Source organism: Lynx rufus, unplaced genomic scaffold (genome assembly GCF_022079265.1).
Source record: "Lynx rufus isolate CCGP_SWC_20201006 ecotype Redwood Valley unplaced genomic scaffold, mLynRuf1.p SCAF_15, whole genome shotgun sequence".
NCBI lineage: Eukaryota > Metazoa > Chordata > Mammalia > Carnivora > Felidae > Lynx > Lynx rufus.
In genome coordinates this window covers 38,021,882-38,042,040 of record NW_025814829.1, presented here as the reverse complement: position 1 = coordinate 38,042,040, position 20,159 = coordinate 38,021,882, and the positions used below count along the sequence as shown (strand labels likewise).

The 20,159-nt window shown below is 37.7% G+C and overlaps 1 protein-coding gene across 1 annotated transcript in view; it reads right to left on the bottom strand.

Moving 5' to 3' along the window:
* RGSL1 (regulator of G protein signaling like 1) overlaps positions 1-20,159 on the bottom strand; it is a 123,682-nt gene that overhangs the window by 10,010 nt on the left and 93,513 nt on the right. The window contains exons 12-17 of the mRNA XM_047077298.1: positions 17,638-17,831; positions 17,001-17,057; positions 16,199-16,316; positions 15,660-15,771; positions 13,283-13,412; positions 6,258-6,432 (exon numbers count right to left, since the gene is read on the bottom strand). Of these exons, the coding sequence (XP_046933254.1) occupies positions 6,258-6,432; positions 13,283-13,412; positions 15,660-15,771; positions 16,199-16,316; positions 17,001-17,057; positions 17,638-17,831 (786 nt within the window). The remainder of the gene's footprint in view (positions 1-6,257; positions 6,433-13,282; positions 13,413-15,659; positions 15,772-16,198; positions 16,317-17,000; positions 17,058-17,637; positions 17,832-20,159) is intronic.

Sequence of the window (20,159 nt, the reverse complement as noted above, 5' to 3'; positions counted from 1 at the left end):
AATTATTTTATTTCCATCATTTCATTTTATTCTATTTCATTGTATTCATTTTCTCAAATTTTCAAATGTTTTCCTTTTTTTCTTGTTTTTTTCCCCCTTTACTGCCATTTTCTCTAATCTATCAAGCTCCTTTCAATAAACAGACCAAAACACACCTAGAGTCTAGCATCATTTAATTGATTTGTGTGTGTGTGTGTTGTTTTTAATTTTTTAATTTTAATTTTTTTTACCTTATTAATTCCTTTTCTTCCTTCAAATGATGAAACAAAGGAATTCACCCCAAAAGAAAGAGCGGGAAGAAACAACAGCTAGGGACTTAGTCAATACAGATACAAATAATATGTCTGAACCAGGATTTAGAATCACGATAAAAAGAATACTAGCTGGGGTCTAAAATAGATTAGAATTCCTCTCTGCAGAGATAAAAGAAGTAAAAGCTAGTCAGGATGAAATAAAAAAATGATATAACTGAGCTGCAATCTTTTTTTTTTTAATTTTTTTTTCAACGTTTTTTTATTTATTTTTTTTTTTGGGGGGGGACAGAGAGAAACAGAGCATGAACGGGCGAGGGGCAGAGAGAGAGGGAGACACAGCATCGGAAACAGGCTCCAGGCTCCGAGCCATCAGCCCTAACTGAGCTGCAATCTTGAATGGCTGCCATGGCAGCAAGAATGATGAGGCAGAGCAGCAAATCAGTGATATAGAGGACAAACTTATGGAGAATAATGAAGCAGAAAAAAAGAGAGACTCAGGCAAAAGAGCACAATTTAAGATTTAGAGAAATCAGTGACTCATTAAAAAGGAACAACATCAGAATCATAGGGGTCCAGAAGATGAAGAGAGAAAAAAAGGGGTAGAAGTGTTATGTGAGCAAATCATAGTGGAAAACTTTCCTAACTGGGAATAGACACAGACATCAAAATCCAATAAGCACGAAGGATTCCCATAAGATTCAATAAAAACCGACCATCAACAAGGCATATCATAGTCAAATTCACAAAATATTCAGGCAAGGAGAGAATCATACAGCAGTAAGGGGAAAAAAGTCCTTAACCTACAAGGAAAGACAGATCAGGTTTGCAGCAGACCTATCCACAGAAACCTGGCAGGTCAGAAAGGAGTGGCAGGATATATTCAATTTTGAATATGCAAAATATGTAACCAAGAATTCTTTATCCATCAAGGCTGTCATTCAAAATAGGAGAGATTAAAATTTTCCCAAACAAAAACTAAAGGAGTTTGTGACCACTAAACCAGCCCTGCAAGAAACTTTAAGGGGGACTCTCTGAAGGGAGAAAAGATGAAAAAATAAAACAAAGCAAAACAAAACAAAAGCAACAAAGACTAGAAAGGATCAGAGAACACCACCAGAAACTCCAGCTCTACAGGCAACATATGGCAAAAAACTCTAAACGTCAGTGGACTAAGTGCTCCAATCAAAAGACATAGGGTAACAGAATGGATAAGAAAACAAGATCCATCTATATGCTGTTTACAAGAGACCCACTTTAGAACTAAAGACACCTTCAGATTGAAAGTAAGGGCATGGAGAACCATCTATCATGCTAATGGTCAACAAAAGAAAGCCAGAGTATCCATACTTATACAATCTAGACCTTAAAATAAAGACTGTAACAAGAGGGGCGCCTGGGTGGCGCAGTCGGTTAAGCGTCCGACTTCAGCCAGGTCACGATCTCGCGGTCCGTGAGTTCGAGCCCCGCGTCGGGCTCTGGGCTGATGGCTCGGAGCCTGGAGCCTGTTTCCGATTCTGTGTCTCCCTCTCTGCCCCTCCCCCGTTCATGCTCTGTCTCTCTCTGTCCCAAAAATAAATAAACGTTGAAAAAAAAAATTAAAAAAAAAAAAAGACTGTAACAAGAGATGAAGAAGGACACTATATCATAATTAAGGGGTCTATCCACCAAGAAGACCCAACAATTGTAAACATTTGTGGTCAAATGTGAGAGCACTCAAATATATAAATCAATTAATCACAAACATAAAGAAACTCATTGATAATAATACCATAATACTAGGGGACTTCAACACCCCACTTACAACAATGGGCAGATCACCTAAACAAAGTATCAATAAGGAAACAACGGCTTTGAATGGCACACTGGACCCGATGGACTTAACAGATATATTAAGAACATTTCATCCTAAAGCAGTGGAATACACATTCTTCTCCAGTGCACATGGAATGTTCTCCAGAATAGATCACATACTGGGACACAAATCAGCCCTCAACAAGTACAAAAAGATTGAGATCATACCATGCATATTTTCAGACCACAATGCTATGAAACTCAAAATCAACCACAAGAAAAAAATTGTAAATGTAACAAATACTTGGGGAGTAAAGACCATCTTACAAAAGAATGAATGGGCTAACCGAGAAATTAGAGGAAATTAAAAAGTACATGGAAGCCAATGAAAATGATAACACCACAGCCCAAAGCCTCTGGGATGCAGCAAAGGTGGTAATAAGATGGAAGTATACAGCAATCCAGGCTTTCCTAAAGAAGGAAGAAAGGTCTCATACACAATCTAACCTTACACCTTAAAGAGCTGGAAAAAGAACAGCAAATAAAACCCCAAACCAGAAGAATACAGGAAATAATAAAGATTAGAGCAGAAACCAATGCTATGGAACCCCTCCCCCCAAAAAACCAACAAAACAACCAAACAACAAAACAAACAAAAAAGCAGTAGAACAGATCAATGAAACAGAAGCTGGTTCTTTGAAAGAATTAACAACATTGGTAAATCCCTAGACAAAAAGAAAAAGGAAAGGACCCAAATAAGTAAAATCAAGAATGAAAGAGGAGAGATCACAACCAACACAGCAGAAAAAAAAACAATAAGAGAATATTATGAGCAATTATATGCCAATAAAATGGGCAGTCTAGAAAAAATGGACAAATTCCTAGAAACATATAAACTACCAAAACTGAAACAGGAAGAAATAGAAAATATGAACGGACCCATAACCAGTAAAGAAATCGAATTAGTAACCAAACATTTCCCAAAAAGCAAGAGTCCAGGGCCAGATGGCTTTCCGGCGGAATTCTACCAACATTTAAAAAAGAGTTAACACCTATTCTCTTGAAGCTGTTCCAAAAAATACAAATGGAAAGAAAACTTCCAAACTCTTTCTATGAAGCCAGCATTGCCTTGATTCCAAAATCAGGCAAAGACCCCACTAAAAAGGAGAACTATAGACCAATTTCCCCAATGAACATGGATGCAAAAATCACCAACAAGATATTAGCCAACCAGATCCAACAATTCCTTAAAAAAATTATTCACCATGACCAAGTGGGATTTATACCTGGGGTGCAGGGCTGGTTCAATATTTGCAAAACAATCAATAAGATACATCACATTAATAAAAGAAAGGACAAGAACCACATGATCCTCTGAATAGATATAGAGAAAGCATTTGACAAAAGACAGCATCCTTTCTTGATAAAAAACCTTAAGAAAGTAGGGCTAGAAGAATCATACCTCAAGATCATAAAAGCCATGTATGAAAGACCCAACACTAATATCATCCTCAATGGGGAAAAAATGAGAGCTTTCCCCCAAGGTCAGGAACAAGATGGGGATGTCCGATCTCTCCACTGTTATTCAACATACTATTGGAAGTCTTAGCCTCAGCAATCAGACAACACAAAGAAATAAAAGGCATCCAAATTGGCCAGGAGGAGGCCAACCTTTCACTCTTCACAGATGACATGATACTCTATATGGAAGATCCAAAAGGTTCCACCAAAAAACTGCTAGAACTGATCCATAAATTCAGCAAAGTTTCAGGATATAAAATCAATGCACAGATATCGGTTGCATTCCAATACACTAATAAGGAAGCAACAGAAAGAGAAATCAAGGAATGGATCCCATTTACAATTACACCAAAAGCCATAAAATATCTAGGAATAAATAAGTGAAAAATATATACACTGAAAACTATAGAAATCTTATGAAAGAAATTGAAGAAGACACACAAAAAATGGAAAACTATTCCATGCTCCTGGATTGGAAGAACAAATATTGTTAAAATGTCAATACTACCCAAAGCAATCTACATAGTCAATGCAATCCCTATCAAAATAACAGCAGCATTCTTCACAGAACCTAGAACAGTCCTAAAATTTGTAATGAGCCAGAAAAAATCCTGAATAACCAAAGCAATCCTGAAAAAGAAAACCAAAGGTGGAGGCATTACAATCCCAGACTTCAAGCTGTGTTACAAAGCTGTAATCATGAAGACAGTATGATACTGGAACAAAAACAGACACTCAGATCAATGGAACAGAATAGAGAGCCCAGAAACGGACCCACAAACATATGGCCAACTATTCTTTGACAAAGCAGGAAAGAATATTCAATGGAATAAAAACAATCTGTTCAGCAAGTGGTGCTGGGAAAATTGGACAGCGACATGCAGAAGAATGAACCTGGACCACTTTCTTACACCAGACACAAAAATAAACTCAAAATAGATGAAAGACCTAAAAGTAAGACAGTAAGCTATCAAAATCCTCAAGGAGAAAGCAGGCAAAAACCTCTTTGACCTTGGCTGCAACAACTTCTTACTCAACACGTCTCCAGAGGCAGGGGAAACAAAAGCAAAAATGAACTATTGGGACCTCATCAAAATAAAAAGCTTCTGTACAGTGAAGGAATCAATCAGCAAAACTAAAAGGCAACTGACAGAATGGGAGAAGATATGTGCAAACAACATATCAGATAAAGGACTAGTATCCAAAATCTATAAAGAACTTCTCAAACTTCTCAGACTTCTCAACATCCAAAAAGCAAAAATCCAGTGAAGAAATGGGCAAAAGACATGAATAGACACTTCTCCAAAGAAGACATCCAGATGGCCAACCGACACATGAAAACATGCTCAACATCACTCATCATCAAGGAAATACAAATCAAAACCACAATGAGATACCACCTCACACCTGTCAGAATGGCTGACATTAACACTGAGGCAACAACAGATGTTGTTGAGAATGTGGAGAAATAGGATCTCTTTTGCATTGTTGGTTGGAATGCAAGCTGGTGGAGCCACTCTGGAAAACAGTATGGAGGTTCCTCAAAAAATTAAAAATAGAACTACCCTACAACCCAGCAATTGCACTACTAGGTATTTATCCAAGGGATACAGGTGTGCTGTTTTGAAGGGACACATGCACCCCAATGTTTATAGCAGCACTGGCCACAATAGCCAAAGTATGGAAAGAGCCCAAATGCCCATTGATGTATGAATGGATAAAGGAGATGTGGTATTTGTATACAATGGAGTATTACTCAGCAATCAAAAAGAATGAAATCTTGCCATTTGCAACTACGTGGATGGAACTAGAGGGTATTATGCTAAGTGAAATTAGTCAGAGAAAGACAAATATCATATGACTTCACTCATATGATGGCTTTAAGATACAAAACAGATGAACATAAGGAAAGAGAAGCAAAAATAATATAAAAACAAGGAGGAGGACAAAAACACAAGGGTCTCTTAAATATGGAGAATAAACAGAGGTTTGCTGGAGGGGTTGTGGGAGGGAAGATGGGCTAAATGGATAAGGGGCACTAAGGAACCTACTCCTGAAATCATTGTTGCACTATATGCTAACTAACTGGATGTAAATTTAAAAAAATAAATTAAAAAAAGAATATTTCTAAGTAGAAATGGCACTGAACAACAGGTAAGAATAATCTGACCTAGAGTAGAAAGATGTTTTGATTTACATAACTCACCAAAAGATGTAATGGAATGACCTCCAGTTTGTTCCTACTACTTGCTTTTTTCATAAGATGGATGAATAAAGCAAGGAATAATATATATATTTAATATATATTATATATAATTAATATATTATACATATATTAATTTCATGCACATACATACAGACACACAAGTTTTATTATAATTCTTTGCTCTAACTAAAGAACTATTGGCCCTGTGGTGCTACATAAGAGAACTTCTATCATATTAACAAATAATAGAAAAAAAGTGCTTCACTTCCTTGGTATAAGTAAGTACTCTTTCAATACTGAGGAGCTTCTAGTACCCAAAGGGAAGAATGTCAGAAATTGACACAGTGACAGAATTCAGTGAGATTTTCAGTTGGAGATTCCTGCTTGGCAGGTTTGAAATCACGGTACCATTTATAGACCACTCCAGTCTTTGCTGGATGGTACTAAGTTTGGAAAGCCATGACAGGGAGAGATGGGAAACTTACTTCTCCATTTCAGAAAAAAAATACAAATCATTGATCACAAAGTTGACAACGATAATCTTGTGGCCAAATATACGACGCTTCATAAGGATTATATCTTCATTCTCAAGGTCTGTACTCCGGACGTTTGCGACATTTGCAGTTGGTCGTCCTGATACATTTGGTGATGTGGAGAAATCTGAGAGAGAAGGAGGAAAGAATTAAAATCTAATTTGATCAAGTCACTCATAAACTTGAAGCCTCCAACTTGGACATAACTAAAATGAAGAAAGGAAACCGGACCCATCTTTGAGCCTATTGAAAGAGTGATTTCCTACCTACCCTTGGGCTCAACTTTTTACTTTGACTTGAAGTACTGCTGAAAAAGCCATCTGCTCAGATGGCATGACAACATACACACACACACACGCACACACACACGCAAATCACTGTGTACTGAAAGCACAAAACAACTGTGTTTTCCTGGTGCTTGTTTTGTAGAAATATGATTGCATTGTAGTTATGCTAATCCCTAACATTTCTGCAGAAAGTGAATATACAGATGTGACCTTCAAAATGGAGTCTGTGATTCTGATGATGCTTATTCAAGGTTTATCAGGGAAGTAATTTAGAAGTAAACTGGGGAAGCAGCAGCACAACAAAAAAGCCAAACATCAAGAGTAAAGAAATTTATTAAAGAAACAGAGATAAGGGCACCAGAGTAGAAAACAGACAGGAATGAGTAAAGATAAACATAGAAGATTCTAGAAGGTTTGGATTGTGTCTCAAAAAAAAAAAAAAAGACTTATTTTAGAAAATTTCTTGACTAGGATATATCTAAAGAAGTCCATTCATAGGGATTTGGGGCTGTATTTGGCATGTAGACCCTAGTTAATTGACTGGCTGGGGTTAAGAAAATTGTCTAATCCAGCTCTAGGATTTACTATTTTTCCTGTAAAATCCAATATTGTGGATATCTGTTCAAAAATCATTCATGTGGGTGTGGTGCTTCCTATGGCATAAGTGGGATTCCTTTTGGAGCAGTGTTACATATAAGATGGGAGGGTACTACACCATTCAATAAATAGCTAACACCTATTATGTTCCAGACACTGTGCTAGGTCCTAGGGTTATAGTACCAACTAAAACAAAAAGCTACTCCTTCCTATCTTACAATCTGTATCTCTTAGAGTTTTGTTTGAAGGGGGAAAAAAGTCAGAACAGGAAAGTTGGTGTGATGGTCAGAGATTTTAGGAAGGGAGGGTGCTAAATTCACTCAAGAAATCTGGGAGCAGTGATATACTTATAAACCAACTCTGGTAGGGAAGGGGAGATCTGATTTGTAACATTTGCTGATTTCTATAATAAATACTTCTATCATAGTTGATTTCAAGCTATTGATGGCTCACAAAATGCCCTGAATATTTGACAGTTGACTTTCAATTGGATTAAGATTGTCATGTTGGATAATTTTTTTTCAAAGCAAGACCCAACTCTATACTGGCTACCAGAAGAGCAATTTATTTTTTTAATGTTTTTGATGTTTATTTATTTTTGAGAGAGAGAGAAACAGAGAGAGACAGAGAGAGACAGAGAAGGGGAGGGGCAGAGAGAGGGAGATACAGGATTCGAAGTGGGCTCCAGGGTCCACACTACCAGCACAGAGCCAGATGCCGGGTTTGAACTCATGAGCCGTGAGATCATGACCTGAGCCAAAGTTGGATGTTTAGCCAACTGAGCCCCCCAGGCCCCCTAGAAGAGCACTTTAAATGTAGGGAATAACTAGGTTATAAATAAAACAATGGGAAAATACAATATTGCAAACACTAATAAAAAGAAAGCTAGAGTGCCTATTTTAATATCAAAGTAGATTTCGGAGAAAAGAGTATTACCAAGGGTAAAGAAAGGGTTTTTTTAAAAATATAACTTATTGTCAAATGAGCACCCAGTGCTCATTCCAACAAGTGCCCTCCTCAATGCCCATCACCCACTTTCCCCTCTCCTCCACCCCCCATCAACTCTCAGTTTGTTCTCTGTATTTAAGAGTCTCTTATGGTTTGCCTCCCTCCCTCTCTGTTTGTAACTTTTTCCCCCTTCCCTTCCCTCATGGACTTCTGTTAAGTTTCTCAAGATTCATATATGAGTGAAAACATATATCTGTCTTTCTCTGACTGACTTATTTCACCAGTTACATCCACATTGCTGCAAATGAAAGGACTTCATTCTTTCTCATTTCTAAGTAGTATTCCATTTTATATATAAGCCACATCTTCTTTATCCATTCATCAGTTGATGGACACTTAGGCTCTTTTCATAATTTGGCTATTATTGAAAGAGCTGCTATAAACATTGGGGTATATGTGCCCCTATGCATCAGTAATCCTGTATTCCTTGAGTAAATTCCTAGCAGTGCTATTGCTGAGTCAAAGGGTGGTTCTATTTTTAATTTTTTGAGGAACCTCCACACTGTTTTCCAGAGTGGCTGCACCAATTTGCATTCCCACCAACAGTGCAAGAGCGTTCCCATTTCTCCACATCCTCGCCAGGATCTACAGTTTCCTGATTTGTTTGCTTTAGCCACTCTGACCAGTGTGAGATGGTATTTCAGTGTGGCTTTGATCTGTATTTCCCTGATGATGAGTGACGTTGAGCATCATTTCATGTATCTGTTGGCCATCTGGATGTCTTCTTTGGAAAAGTGTCTATTCATGTCTTCTGCCCGTTTCTTCACTGGATCATTTATTTTTCATGTGTTGAGTTTGATAAGTTATTTATAGATTTTGGATACTAGCCCTTTATCTGATATGTCATTTGCACATATCTTTGCCCATTCTGTTGGTTGCCTTTTAATTTTGTTCATTGTTTTCTTTGTAGTGAAGAAGCTTTTTATCTTGATTAGGTCCAAGTAGTTCATTTTTGCTTTTAATTCCCTTGCCTTTGGAGATGTGTCAAGTAAGAAATTGCTGCAGCTGAGGTCAAAGAGGTTGTTGCCTGCTTTCTCCTCTAGGGTTTTGATGGTTTCCTGTCTCACATTCAGGTCCTTTATCCATTTTGAGTTTACTTTTGTGTATGGTGTAAGAAAGTGGTCTAGTTTCATTCTTCTGCATGTTGCTGTCCAGTTCTCCCAGCACCATTTGCTAAAGAGACTGTCTTTTTTCCATTGGATATTCTTTCCTGCTTTATCAAAGATTAGTTGGCCATACATTGTGGGTCCATTTCTGGGTTAATGTTCTATTCCATTGGTCTACGTGTCTGCTTTGTGCCAATACCATACTGTCTTGATGATTACAGCTTTGTAGTAGAGGCTAAAGTCTGGGACTGTGATGCATCCCACTTTGGTTTTCTTATTCAGTATTATTTTGGCTAGTCAGGATCTTTTGTGGTTCCATACAAATTTTAGGATTGTTTGTTCTAGCTTTGAGAAGATAGCTAGTGCAATTTTGATGGGGATTGTACTGAATGTGTAGATTGCTTTGGGTAGTATTGACATTTTAATCATATTTATTCTTCCAGTTCATGAGCATGGAATGTTTTTCCATTTCTTTGTGTCTTCTTCAATTTCCTTCATAAGCTTTCTATAGTTTTCAGCTGACAGATATTTTACATCTTTGGTTAGGATTATTCCTAGGTATTTTATGTTTCTTGGTGCAATTGTAAATGGAATAAGTTTCTTTATTTCTCTTTCTGTTGCTTCATTATTGGTGTATAAAAATGTAACCAGTTTCTGTAGATTGCTTTTGTACCGTATGACTTTGCTGAATTCATATATTAGTTCTAGCAGTCTTTTGGTGCAGTCTTTTGGGTTTTCCAAATGGAGTATCATGTCATCTGTGAAAAGTGAAAGTTTTACTTCTTCTTTGCCAATTTTTATGCCCTTTATTTCATTTTGTTGTCGGTTGCTGATGCTAGAACTTCCAACACTATGTTAAACAACAGAGGTGAGAGTGGACATCCCTGTCATGTTCCTGATCTCAGGGAGAAAGCTCTCAGTTTTTCCCCATTGAGGATGATATTAGCTGTGGGCTTTTCATATATGGTTTTTATGATGTTTAAGTATGTTCCTTCTATCCAGACTTTCTTGAGTGTTTTTATTAAGAAAGGATGCTGTATTTTGTCAAATGCTTTTTATGCATCTATTGACAGGATCATGTTGTTCTTATCCTTTCTTTTATTAATGTGATGTATCACATTGATTGATTTGCGAATATTGAACCAGCCCTGTAGTCCAGGAATGAATCCTATTAGATCATGGTGAATAATTGTTGAATTTGATTTGCTAGTATCTTGTTGAGAATTTTGGATCTATGTTCATCAGGGATATTGGCCTGTAGTTCTCCTTTTTTATGGGGTCTCTGTCTGGTTTGTGAATCAAAGTAATACTGGCTTCATAGAATGATTCGGAACTTTTCTTCCATTTCTGTTTTTTGGAGCAGCTTGAGAAGGATAGATATTAACTCTGCTTTAAATGTCTGGTAGAATTCCCCAGGGAAGCCATCTGATCCAGGACTCTTATTTGTTGGGAGACTTTTGATAACTGGTTCAATTTCTTCGCTAGTTATGGGTCTGTTCAAATTTTCTATTTCTCCCCGTTTGAGTTTTGGTAGTGTGTGGGTGTTTAGGAATATGTCCATTTCTTCCAGGTTGTCCAGTTTATTGGCATATAATTTTTCATAGTATTCCCTAATAATTGCTTCTGATAAGTGTTTCTGAGGGATTGGTTGTAATAATGCCATTTTCATTCATGATCTTATCTATTTGGGTCCTCTCCTGTGATTCCCATGCCTGGCGCTTGACTGGGATTTAAATTCTCGCTCAGTGCATCCTAGTACAGGGGAGGTGCGGAGTCCTGGTACTGGGGAAGCTCTGCTCTGCACCCTCAGATATGTGGCCCCCTGCTGGCAGGCACAGGCAGGCGTTGTCCTGTTCCACAACACTCTAGGAAAGGAATTGCTTTCTCCTACTGCGAACTGCACCCCTGACCTAGCCACCAAGCCGCGGACTGGCTCCCCTCCTGCCCAGGTGCGTGATCTGGGCAGCCAGTCCCAGTCTGGAGAAAGCCCCACAGTTAGAAATTGGATCTTTCTTCCTCCTAGTTCAAGGTTTTTCTGTGGCCAGATATAGTCCTATGCGTCACCAGTCTCTCTTTCTGTTCCCTTTGTCTCTCTGAAGGAGGGGATCCCTCCCCTCCATTCCTTTTATCTCTCCCAGTTCCAATCATGCTCCTATGGCCCATCAGGTTGTCCCGGTGGGTCCCTGGAAGCACGACTGTCTCCTTTCTTCCCGGGCTCCTGGGGTTCAAAATCCTTTGGCTTCAACACTTCTTTGTTTGAGAGACTAGGGAAGTTCTGATCCCCCTACTTCTCTGCCATGTTGGCCCCTTCTCTCCCAAGAAAGTGTTTTTTGTAATGATAAATGGGTCATTGATTGAAGGATATAACAGTCCCAGAAAAGGCTAAATGATAGTGATAGGAAGGAGACTACTGGCCGGTAGATCTCCCACTGAGCTACAGAAGCACTCTTCTTGGGCTCTCTCATACAATACTAGGGATATGGGAAATTAAAGGGGGGGGGTGACATGGGACTTCCTATCATTCTGGGGCATACAGGTTTGAACTAATTTTATTTAAAAGAAGAAACAAAAGAGCTGGAACTACTCTAAAATCCTAAATGTGAAGCAGTTCGTAAAACATACATACAAAAACTTTTGCAAATTAGAAAATAAAATAATATTTAAAAATTCCAATAGAAAAATAGACAAAGGACATAAACAATTCAAAAAAGAATACAAATGACCAATAAATAAAAGTGCTCGATTACTAAAGAAATATACATAAGAATGGCACATTATTTTTCATTTACTGGATTGGCAGTTTTTTAAAAAATGCATAATACCCCATGTTAGTGACAATGTGGCACTCATTTATACTGTTGGTGAGAATTTATTTAGTGTGATGTTATTAAAGGACTGAAATTTAACTATTTTTAACCATTTTCCCATTTCTCTCATTTTAAGGAGTTTATTTCATAGAAATAACACAATTGCAAAGTATGTATGTTTTGCAGTATTATTTGTTATAGTGACAATTGGAACAACTCAAATCATCAAAACAGATGAAATTTGTCATTAGTTCCTCCAATATTATCTCAGACACTTTTGGCATCTTATTAATCTCCCATCCATCTGGCCTGATTGCAGTTCCTGCAATGTGCCATCCTCTTTCTTATTTTAGGATCCTATGCAGACCTAGAAATTTCTCCCCTCCTATTTTGTCTCTCTAACTTGCTCATTCCTGAAGACAAATTTATGTGATTTTCTAGGAGAAGTCTTCCCTGATCCTACCCTTTGAGTAACTAGGGTCTCCTTGAAATTATCTTTGGGATCACTCACTACATAATAATAGCAATACACTGGTTAACTCTTTTATAGCAATGGGTAAAGATATTTTATATGTATTAACTCACTTAATGTCCACAATAATCTTATGAGAAAAGCACCATTATTATTACCATTCTACAGATGAAAAAAAAACAGAGGCACAAACCACTTTCACAAGGTCCTTCAGTTAGAAAATGGCAGATTCAAACCCAGGAAATCTTGCTCCGACATCTGTGGCTCTTATTTTCTGTCTTACATTCAAGACTGTAAATGCAATGAGGACATATGCTGCATGTTTCCTACTGTATCTCCAGCACCTGGCAAAGTTCCTGCTACATAGTAGATTCTCAAAAAGTGATGAATGAATGAATGAAATAATAAATGTAGTAGTTGAATAAATCTATACTACAGACAGTTTTATAAAATGTAAGATCTCGCTATGCTTTAGACTAGTCATTCTCCACCATTGCTGGCTCTGTAAGCAGAAGCCACTGGACTCACATCCTCTCTAAGCAGGGGTGAGCTTGGCTTTGCACCCAGGACCTGGAGTTCTTGCTATACCCCACACTAACACAGGTATGACACACAGCAACCGCCCTGCAGTTTCTTATCTGGGCTAACCCCTGTGTCTGGAATGTCAACAGGAAAGGCAGTAAATAGAGAAGTGACTTACTTTCCTTGCTATTTTGTACTTCCAGGTGAAGATATTCTTCAAATTCGTGGCGTTTACTGGGATCAGACATAAATCTGCGGTACTTGCAAAAGCTCTTAATAAAGCTAATCATTTTCAGCCAGCCTCTCTTCTGGGAAAAGAGAGAGGGGTATGCCATATTCATCAGTATAGCTTCTGTTCACTGAAAGTTTACTATGACAGAAATTTGACATTCATTACATTTAATCCTCACAACACCTCCTTTATAAGAAATCATCTTTAGCTCCAATTTTAAGATGAGGAAACTCAAGTCAGAGAACTGTTAGCCTTCCCTAAATTAAGTGGATAGTGGGTAGAAGGTTCTGGCTTTACCTAAGCATGGGGCCATTGGCAATGCCCCTTCTACCACCATTTTTCAATGGTAAGATTTAAGATGCCATGATTAGGAGAGACAGTGTGAAAGCTAAGAACAGGAAGAAAACAGAGGTCAGAGAGAAGTAAAACTCACAAGAAGAGAATAATGGCTTGGGCAGATTTGAAGTGTTGAAGAAATAAGGAAATGAATAAAAACATTTCTAATCATTAAAAAGAGAAAAATATAATTACACGCACACCACACACAGACACACACACACACACACACACACACACACACACAAATGCATTTTATAAATTCCTCATCTGTTTCATAATACCCAGTGACCATTCTGTAATTCATTTGCCCCTTGACAAATTGATATTTAGAGCCAGAAATGATCTTATTGATCAACTAGTTCAGTTGTCTCATTCTACAAAGTGGAATCCTCAGTGTAAGCATGGCTTTAGAGAGCCATGTAGTGGCTGGATTTGGGATCAGAAATTTTCCATCTGGAGTCTAGCTTCTTCCTAATTGTGTAATTTGGGTCAATTCAATCTGTGTCGTAATGTTTCCATGTGTAAAATAGAAACAACAGCCTTCAGGGTTGTGGTGAGGGTTAGTGATTATACATGTAAAGTCTAATGCAGTGCTTGGCACAAAATAGGCACTAAATCCATGTTGGTTTCTTTTCATCTTTTCTTATCTAAGAGCAACTGTAAGACCTGAAATTAAAACAAAGTCTCCTGGTTCTGGGTGCAATATTCTTTTTAATGTCCTACATGATCATTCATGGTATCCTGACATGGAGTTGACTCATACATGGAGAAAATAAAGAGGAGAAAGGAAGGAGCAGAAGTTTTCATATCTGGAGTATAGGATCAATGGGCTTAGGCATTATTTTCAGAAATCTTAGCACGATTTTTGGAGTCAGATGGAGCTGGGCTCAAATTTTTCTGACACTAATCAACTCTACAACACATTGAGCAAGTGATTATTTAAAGGAAGCATAAATATTTTCTCAAATCATATGAAGAGACTTTCCTGAATAACATTCCTGTCTTGGGGAGCATGCGTGTTAGTGGAGGAGGTCTGAAGTACTCTGGGATTTACTGAGAAATTTCTTTGTAAAAACTGTATTATTGCCATTTCCTTACAAAACTGTATTTTGGAAAATTATATACTGTCAATTAAAGTGCTTTTGTGTAAGCTGGAAAAAAATTCCCTTTGCTCTCCTCCCATGGAGAAAGAATGGGTTAAATAATTGATAGTTTGGAAGGAGAAAATGGACATGTTCTACTGTTAGCCTCCTGCATTCTCTCTCTGGGAGTCTCTTGTTTGCAGGATACCTGTGTTTAGGCTTGCCCTTTGTCACTCATAAGGGGTTCACTCAAGTAAATGCAGGCCTGAGTTGCTCCATTTTGCCAGTGATTGGACTTGTAACTAAGTTTAATTTGGGTGCAGAGGATTATTAAACCCATTTGGCTTCACAGCCAATCCATGTCCTTCAAACTAGCTTTCAGCAGTAAAAACACTGACATTTTGGGGGCGCCTGGGTGGCTCAAGTCAGTTAAGCCTCTGACTCTTGGTTTCTGCTCGGGTCATGATCTCACAGTTCATGAGTTTGAGCCCCAGCATGGAGCTTGCTTGGGATTCTTTCCCTTTCTCTCTGCCTCTTCCTCCTCCTCCTCCTCTTCCTTCTACTTCTTTCTCTCTCTCTCTCAAAATAAATAAATAAACTTTAAAAATTAAAAAAAAAAAAAACACTGACATTTTGATCTCCATGTATCTAAACCTTATGTCTATCACTCAGTTGGTTTTGGTCACAGAGAGTGAAGGCAGGGATTTTCTTAAATTCCACTGTAACAATTTCTCTGGGCCTCAGAATTCATCTTTGTAAATGTGAATTAAGAAACCTATCCAAAAGAGTAGTTGTTTTGGTGAATAAATAAGCTAACAATGAAACTGTTTTGCATGGTTGACAATGCCTAAGCAGTGCTTTTTTGTTCCCAGTGTCTTGTCTTCACTGTCTTCCTCACTGACCTGAGATTCCTGTAGGTAAGTTGTTGTCTTTGAGGGCTTCCTAGAAGTTTGAACTTCAATATGCTGCCCTTCCTGAGGGTAAGGTGGGAACAGCTCTTGGTAATCTTTAAACCTGCCAAAAGGAGACCAAGGACATCAAAGAAGGCAAACACCTGGTACATAAAAGGTAACAGTCAAGGCAAACCTATCTCAGCTTTTGGAGGAAGTCGAGAAAATGGGAATTGGGGAATAGTGAGACATTTACAAATATTCTTCTTCCAATTTCAATCCTTTGCTAATGTCAGCCTATCCTTCCTAATCAATACTGTATTGTTCTTTGTTCAAGTAAATGAACTGAAGTGTGTGTGTTTGGACGTGTGTGCACAATGCATGTGCATAGCAGGTAGGTAAGTAGAGTATTCAAGATAAATTTGCCTTTTCTCTTGCAAGGAAGCCCTGGCAGTGAACTTCTGGAATTCGAGACTCTTTGAGTACTATGGCTTTCAGAAGCCCCTGTGCAGGTCCAGAAAGAACCACGGCGTTCACTGATCAATACTCACCACTTTTCTTCTAGAGATTTCATGACATATCCCTGTAGCGTTAATAATGTAGTTGTGCTGACATGACGCATGTGAGAGATTTCTTGTATAATAGGGGCATCACACTGCAGTATTACTTCTAAAAAATGCAAGAGAGAAAAAGTCCTCATCTTCTCTTCTACCATTTCTGAGGTAGTTCGTGTGTTTTTCATCTTAGAGTCTGTCCCTTATTCTCAATCTGGTTAGACTCTGAACTCTTCACTCCAATTTGTTTGAAAATCTCAGAGGAGCGTTGCAGAGCAAATACAGTCCTGGTTTACTTCCATTCAAGTTTCTAAGATGAGTGTTTAAGGGGAAAGAAATATTTAAAGGACTCATCTCTGCAGCTAGTTTAAAGTTTTTGGTTTAGGAAGAGAGCAGAACAGTAAAGGATTAATGTTAAACTGCTGGGGTAAATGAGGAATCCAAGATTACAAATAAGTATCACGAGGGCAATATAATTCTCCAGGTGTTCAGAGACTATTTTGTTCATGAATAAGACTTGAGAACTTATCAAGGACAAGATCTACATACTCCTCTTTGTCTTCTTCCTGAGACTGAACAAATAAATATTTCTTACAAGTAAAGATTTGCCAGTTGTACCTCTCTTTTTACTTGCATAAAATTTATAACCTGATCTAGATTGCCACAAGCAAATACACACACACACACACACACACACACACACACACACACACACCAGTTCACTTGTGCCAAAATAAAAGGCTTTATCTTCGTTGCTTTGTTATAGATTTGTTTCCTTTGAGGATAGAATTATGCTCACCTCTCTTTTTCTCCTCTAAAATTATATAGGCCAATACTTTACTTGCAACTTTTGTTTCTGGTCAAGATGAATTTACATAGGTCAGATTGCCCTCCCTCCATAGACAAGAAAACAAAATTAATGAAATAAAGATTTTCAGGGAGACAGTTTTCTCTTTCCCGTACAACTCTCTCTACAACCCATAGTTCGTGGGAACTCCAACTTTACAAATAGCTAACTCTTGTTTTTGTATTTAATTTCTGTCTAGTTGATTTAAGGGTCAGATGACTTGAGTTTGAATTCAAGTTCTCTGAATTTCATATTCCTCATTAGTAAAATGGATCTATTCATTCCTACCTTATAGAGATTAAATAAGATCCTATTTTCAGTGTTGAACACAGTTAAATGAAAGGATATATTTCACATATAAGTACAAGTGTCTTGCATTTGGCTTCCCATACTAGTATTATACTTTAGTTTTATTATTGTTGCTCTCTGTTTTTACTGTCCCTCTTAATCTTTATCTCAATACTGCTCGTGCGGCCACTGCTCTGTTCTGCTCTTTCAGGGGACTCACATGAGACAGGTTTTCTGTCAAACACTTCTCCTAAAATACTAAAGGGAAAAGGAAACAATATCAGGAGAACATGATGCATACCAGCAGGGACTTTGCCATGGAAGAAAGTCTTGATTATATTTTCAAAGAGAGACTTGTAAATTTTTTCATTTGTCTCAATACTGATCTTATGTATGGCCATCAGGAATTTCAAGGGGCTATCAGCCTTCCGTTCTTTGAGGAACCCCCTGAAGAATTCCAAGTGGTTTGAATTTAGGAGGACTTCTGTCAAGTTTCTGGAAAACAAGAAAGCATCGCTGGTGAAGAGAAAGGGATGGTAAACCTGGATTCTGCTCCAACTATGGAATGGGAAAGGGCATCTCCCAGACTGTGGGGCCTTTAGTTGTGTGTAAAAAACAGGGTGAAAAAATTGGTTACTATTTACTTAGAGATAAATTTAAAATTTTATATGCACATGCACCCCCAGTGTTTATAGCAGCACTTTCAACAATAGACAAATTATGGAAAGAGCCTAAATGTCCATCAACTGATGAATGGATAAAGAAGATGTAGTTTATATATACAATGGAATATTACTTGGCAATGAGGAAGAATGAAATATGGCCCTTTGTTTGTTTGTTTTTTAAGAGAGAGAGAGAGAGAAAGAGGGAGCAGGAGAGAGGGGTACAGGGAGAGAGAGAATCTTAAGATCCAGTGCAGGGCTGGATCTCATGACCATGAGATCATGACCTGGCCCAAAATCAAGAGTCAGAAGCTTAACCAACTGAGCGCACAAGTGCCCCTTTATCATTACTTTTATGGGGAGACAATTTGTGATGTTCTTCCTCCACCATTCCAGAAGTCTGATTCTTCCTCTTCAGTGGTCTTAAAGTCTGTATCTTCCCTTCCATTTCTACTCCCACTGTTTAATTCAAGGTTTTTTTTAATGTTCATTTTTGAGAGAAGGAGAGAGAGAATGTGACAGCGGGAGGAGCAGAGACAGATGGAAGATCCAAAGCAGGCTCTGAGCTGTCAGCGCAGAGCCCGACATGGGGCTCAAACCCACGGACTGTGAGATCATGACCTGAGCCAAAGTCTGATCTTAACCAACTGAGCCACCCAGATATCCCTAATTCAAGTTTTTAATATCACCTGTATGAACAACTGCAACAACCTTCTAACTATTATTTCTGTCTTCAGTCTCTGATGTTCTGACTCCTGTATATATATCATTACTACTTCTGCCTGGGTACTGTTTTCTAAATCCATATAAAAGGTATCTCTGTTACTCTTGTTCCAACAAGTCTCAAGAAATTCTCATTTACAGTTAATCAACATAAATTCCTTAATAATTCTTTTAAGACTATTTTTGTTATTTGGTCTCAATTTGGCTTTCTAATGTTATAATTTATGTCTCTTCACCCCATGCATTGTATGCTTTAACACCACTGGGCTATTTTCAAGTTTTTAAGTACCCTTATATTTGTGAGTTTATGTTTGTGTCATTTCTTTAGCTTGGAAGGTTTAGCCCTACCCTCAAAATACTCTCATTTCTTTGCACATGCACATGAAATTGTACATGTAGTTTGGGGTCTCTTCTGATAGTTTAACTTTTCCTAATCCTTACTCAAAATTTACTTCTCTTTCCTATACCCTTATAGTAATTATCCAATATTTTATTATGAAATTTTAAGGTCAGCCTTGTAAAGGTAAGGAATATATTTCATTTTTGTAGCATTAGTATCTGGGACACAGTATATGTTCAATAACTGTTTATTGCACTGAAAAAGGGCTAGGGACAAGGTTAAAGAGAAATGCAACTGTGGGATCCATGGGGCATTCTGTTTTGGTCTTAACTGAAGACATGAAACCGGATGATAACACTTCTGTGATACTTAGCTAAATAGAATAGGTATTTCTATAGACACAGTGGAAAGTGGTGCAAACTGGAACAGCAAAAGAAATAAATGATTAATGTTCAGAGAACAATTTCAGTTCCTTCAAAGGAAGGAAGATCTATCTAGAGTATTTAGAAGAGAGACAGGACTTATCATCCTCAATGAATGTTATCAGTAACTGAAAGCATAGTTTGGAGAGCTTTCTCTATTCAAAATATTCTCCCAGTGACTCTGACTACCAAATTTGTATGTGTTACTATATCTTTATCTTCTTTAAGGACTTTTCATATACCTAGTCATTAGTAGGTAATTCTTGAATAAAAAAAATGAATGATTGAATAAATGGCATGGCCTATAAGAAAATCATAGTCAAGTCCAAGAAAATGGAAAAGATACCTAAAAAATAAAGAGCAGTAAAAAGTAGTACACAGTAAGTACTTTGTGTTGTATTTTAGGGATGTAGTGCTCAGAGAAGAGGGAAGTCATAGCGACATACATCTGAAGAACTTTTTATGTAGAGGTGGCACTTGTGCTAAGGTAAGGAGAAAAAAGTGGACACTTCTGAAAGAAAGGGCCACAGAGTTTTTTCCTAGAAGTGAGACCTTAATAAGTTGACTCTAGGATTTATTATAAGGGGAGAGACATGAAATAAGGAACCAGTTAGGAGGTTACTACAATAGTACACAATACAGAAAAAGAAATAGGCAAGAATATATACCAGGATGT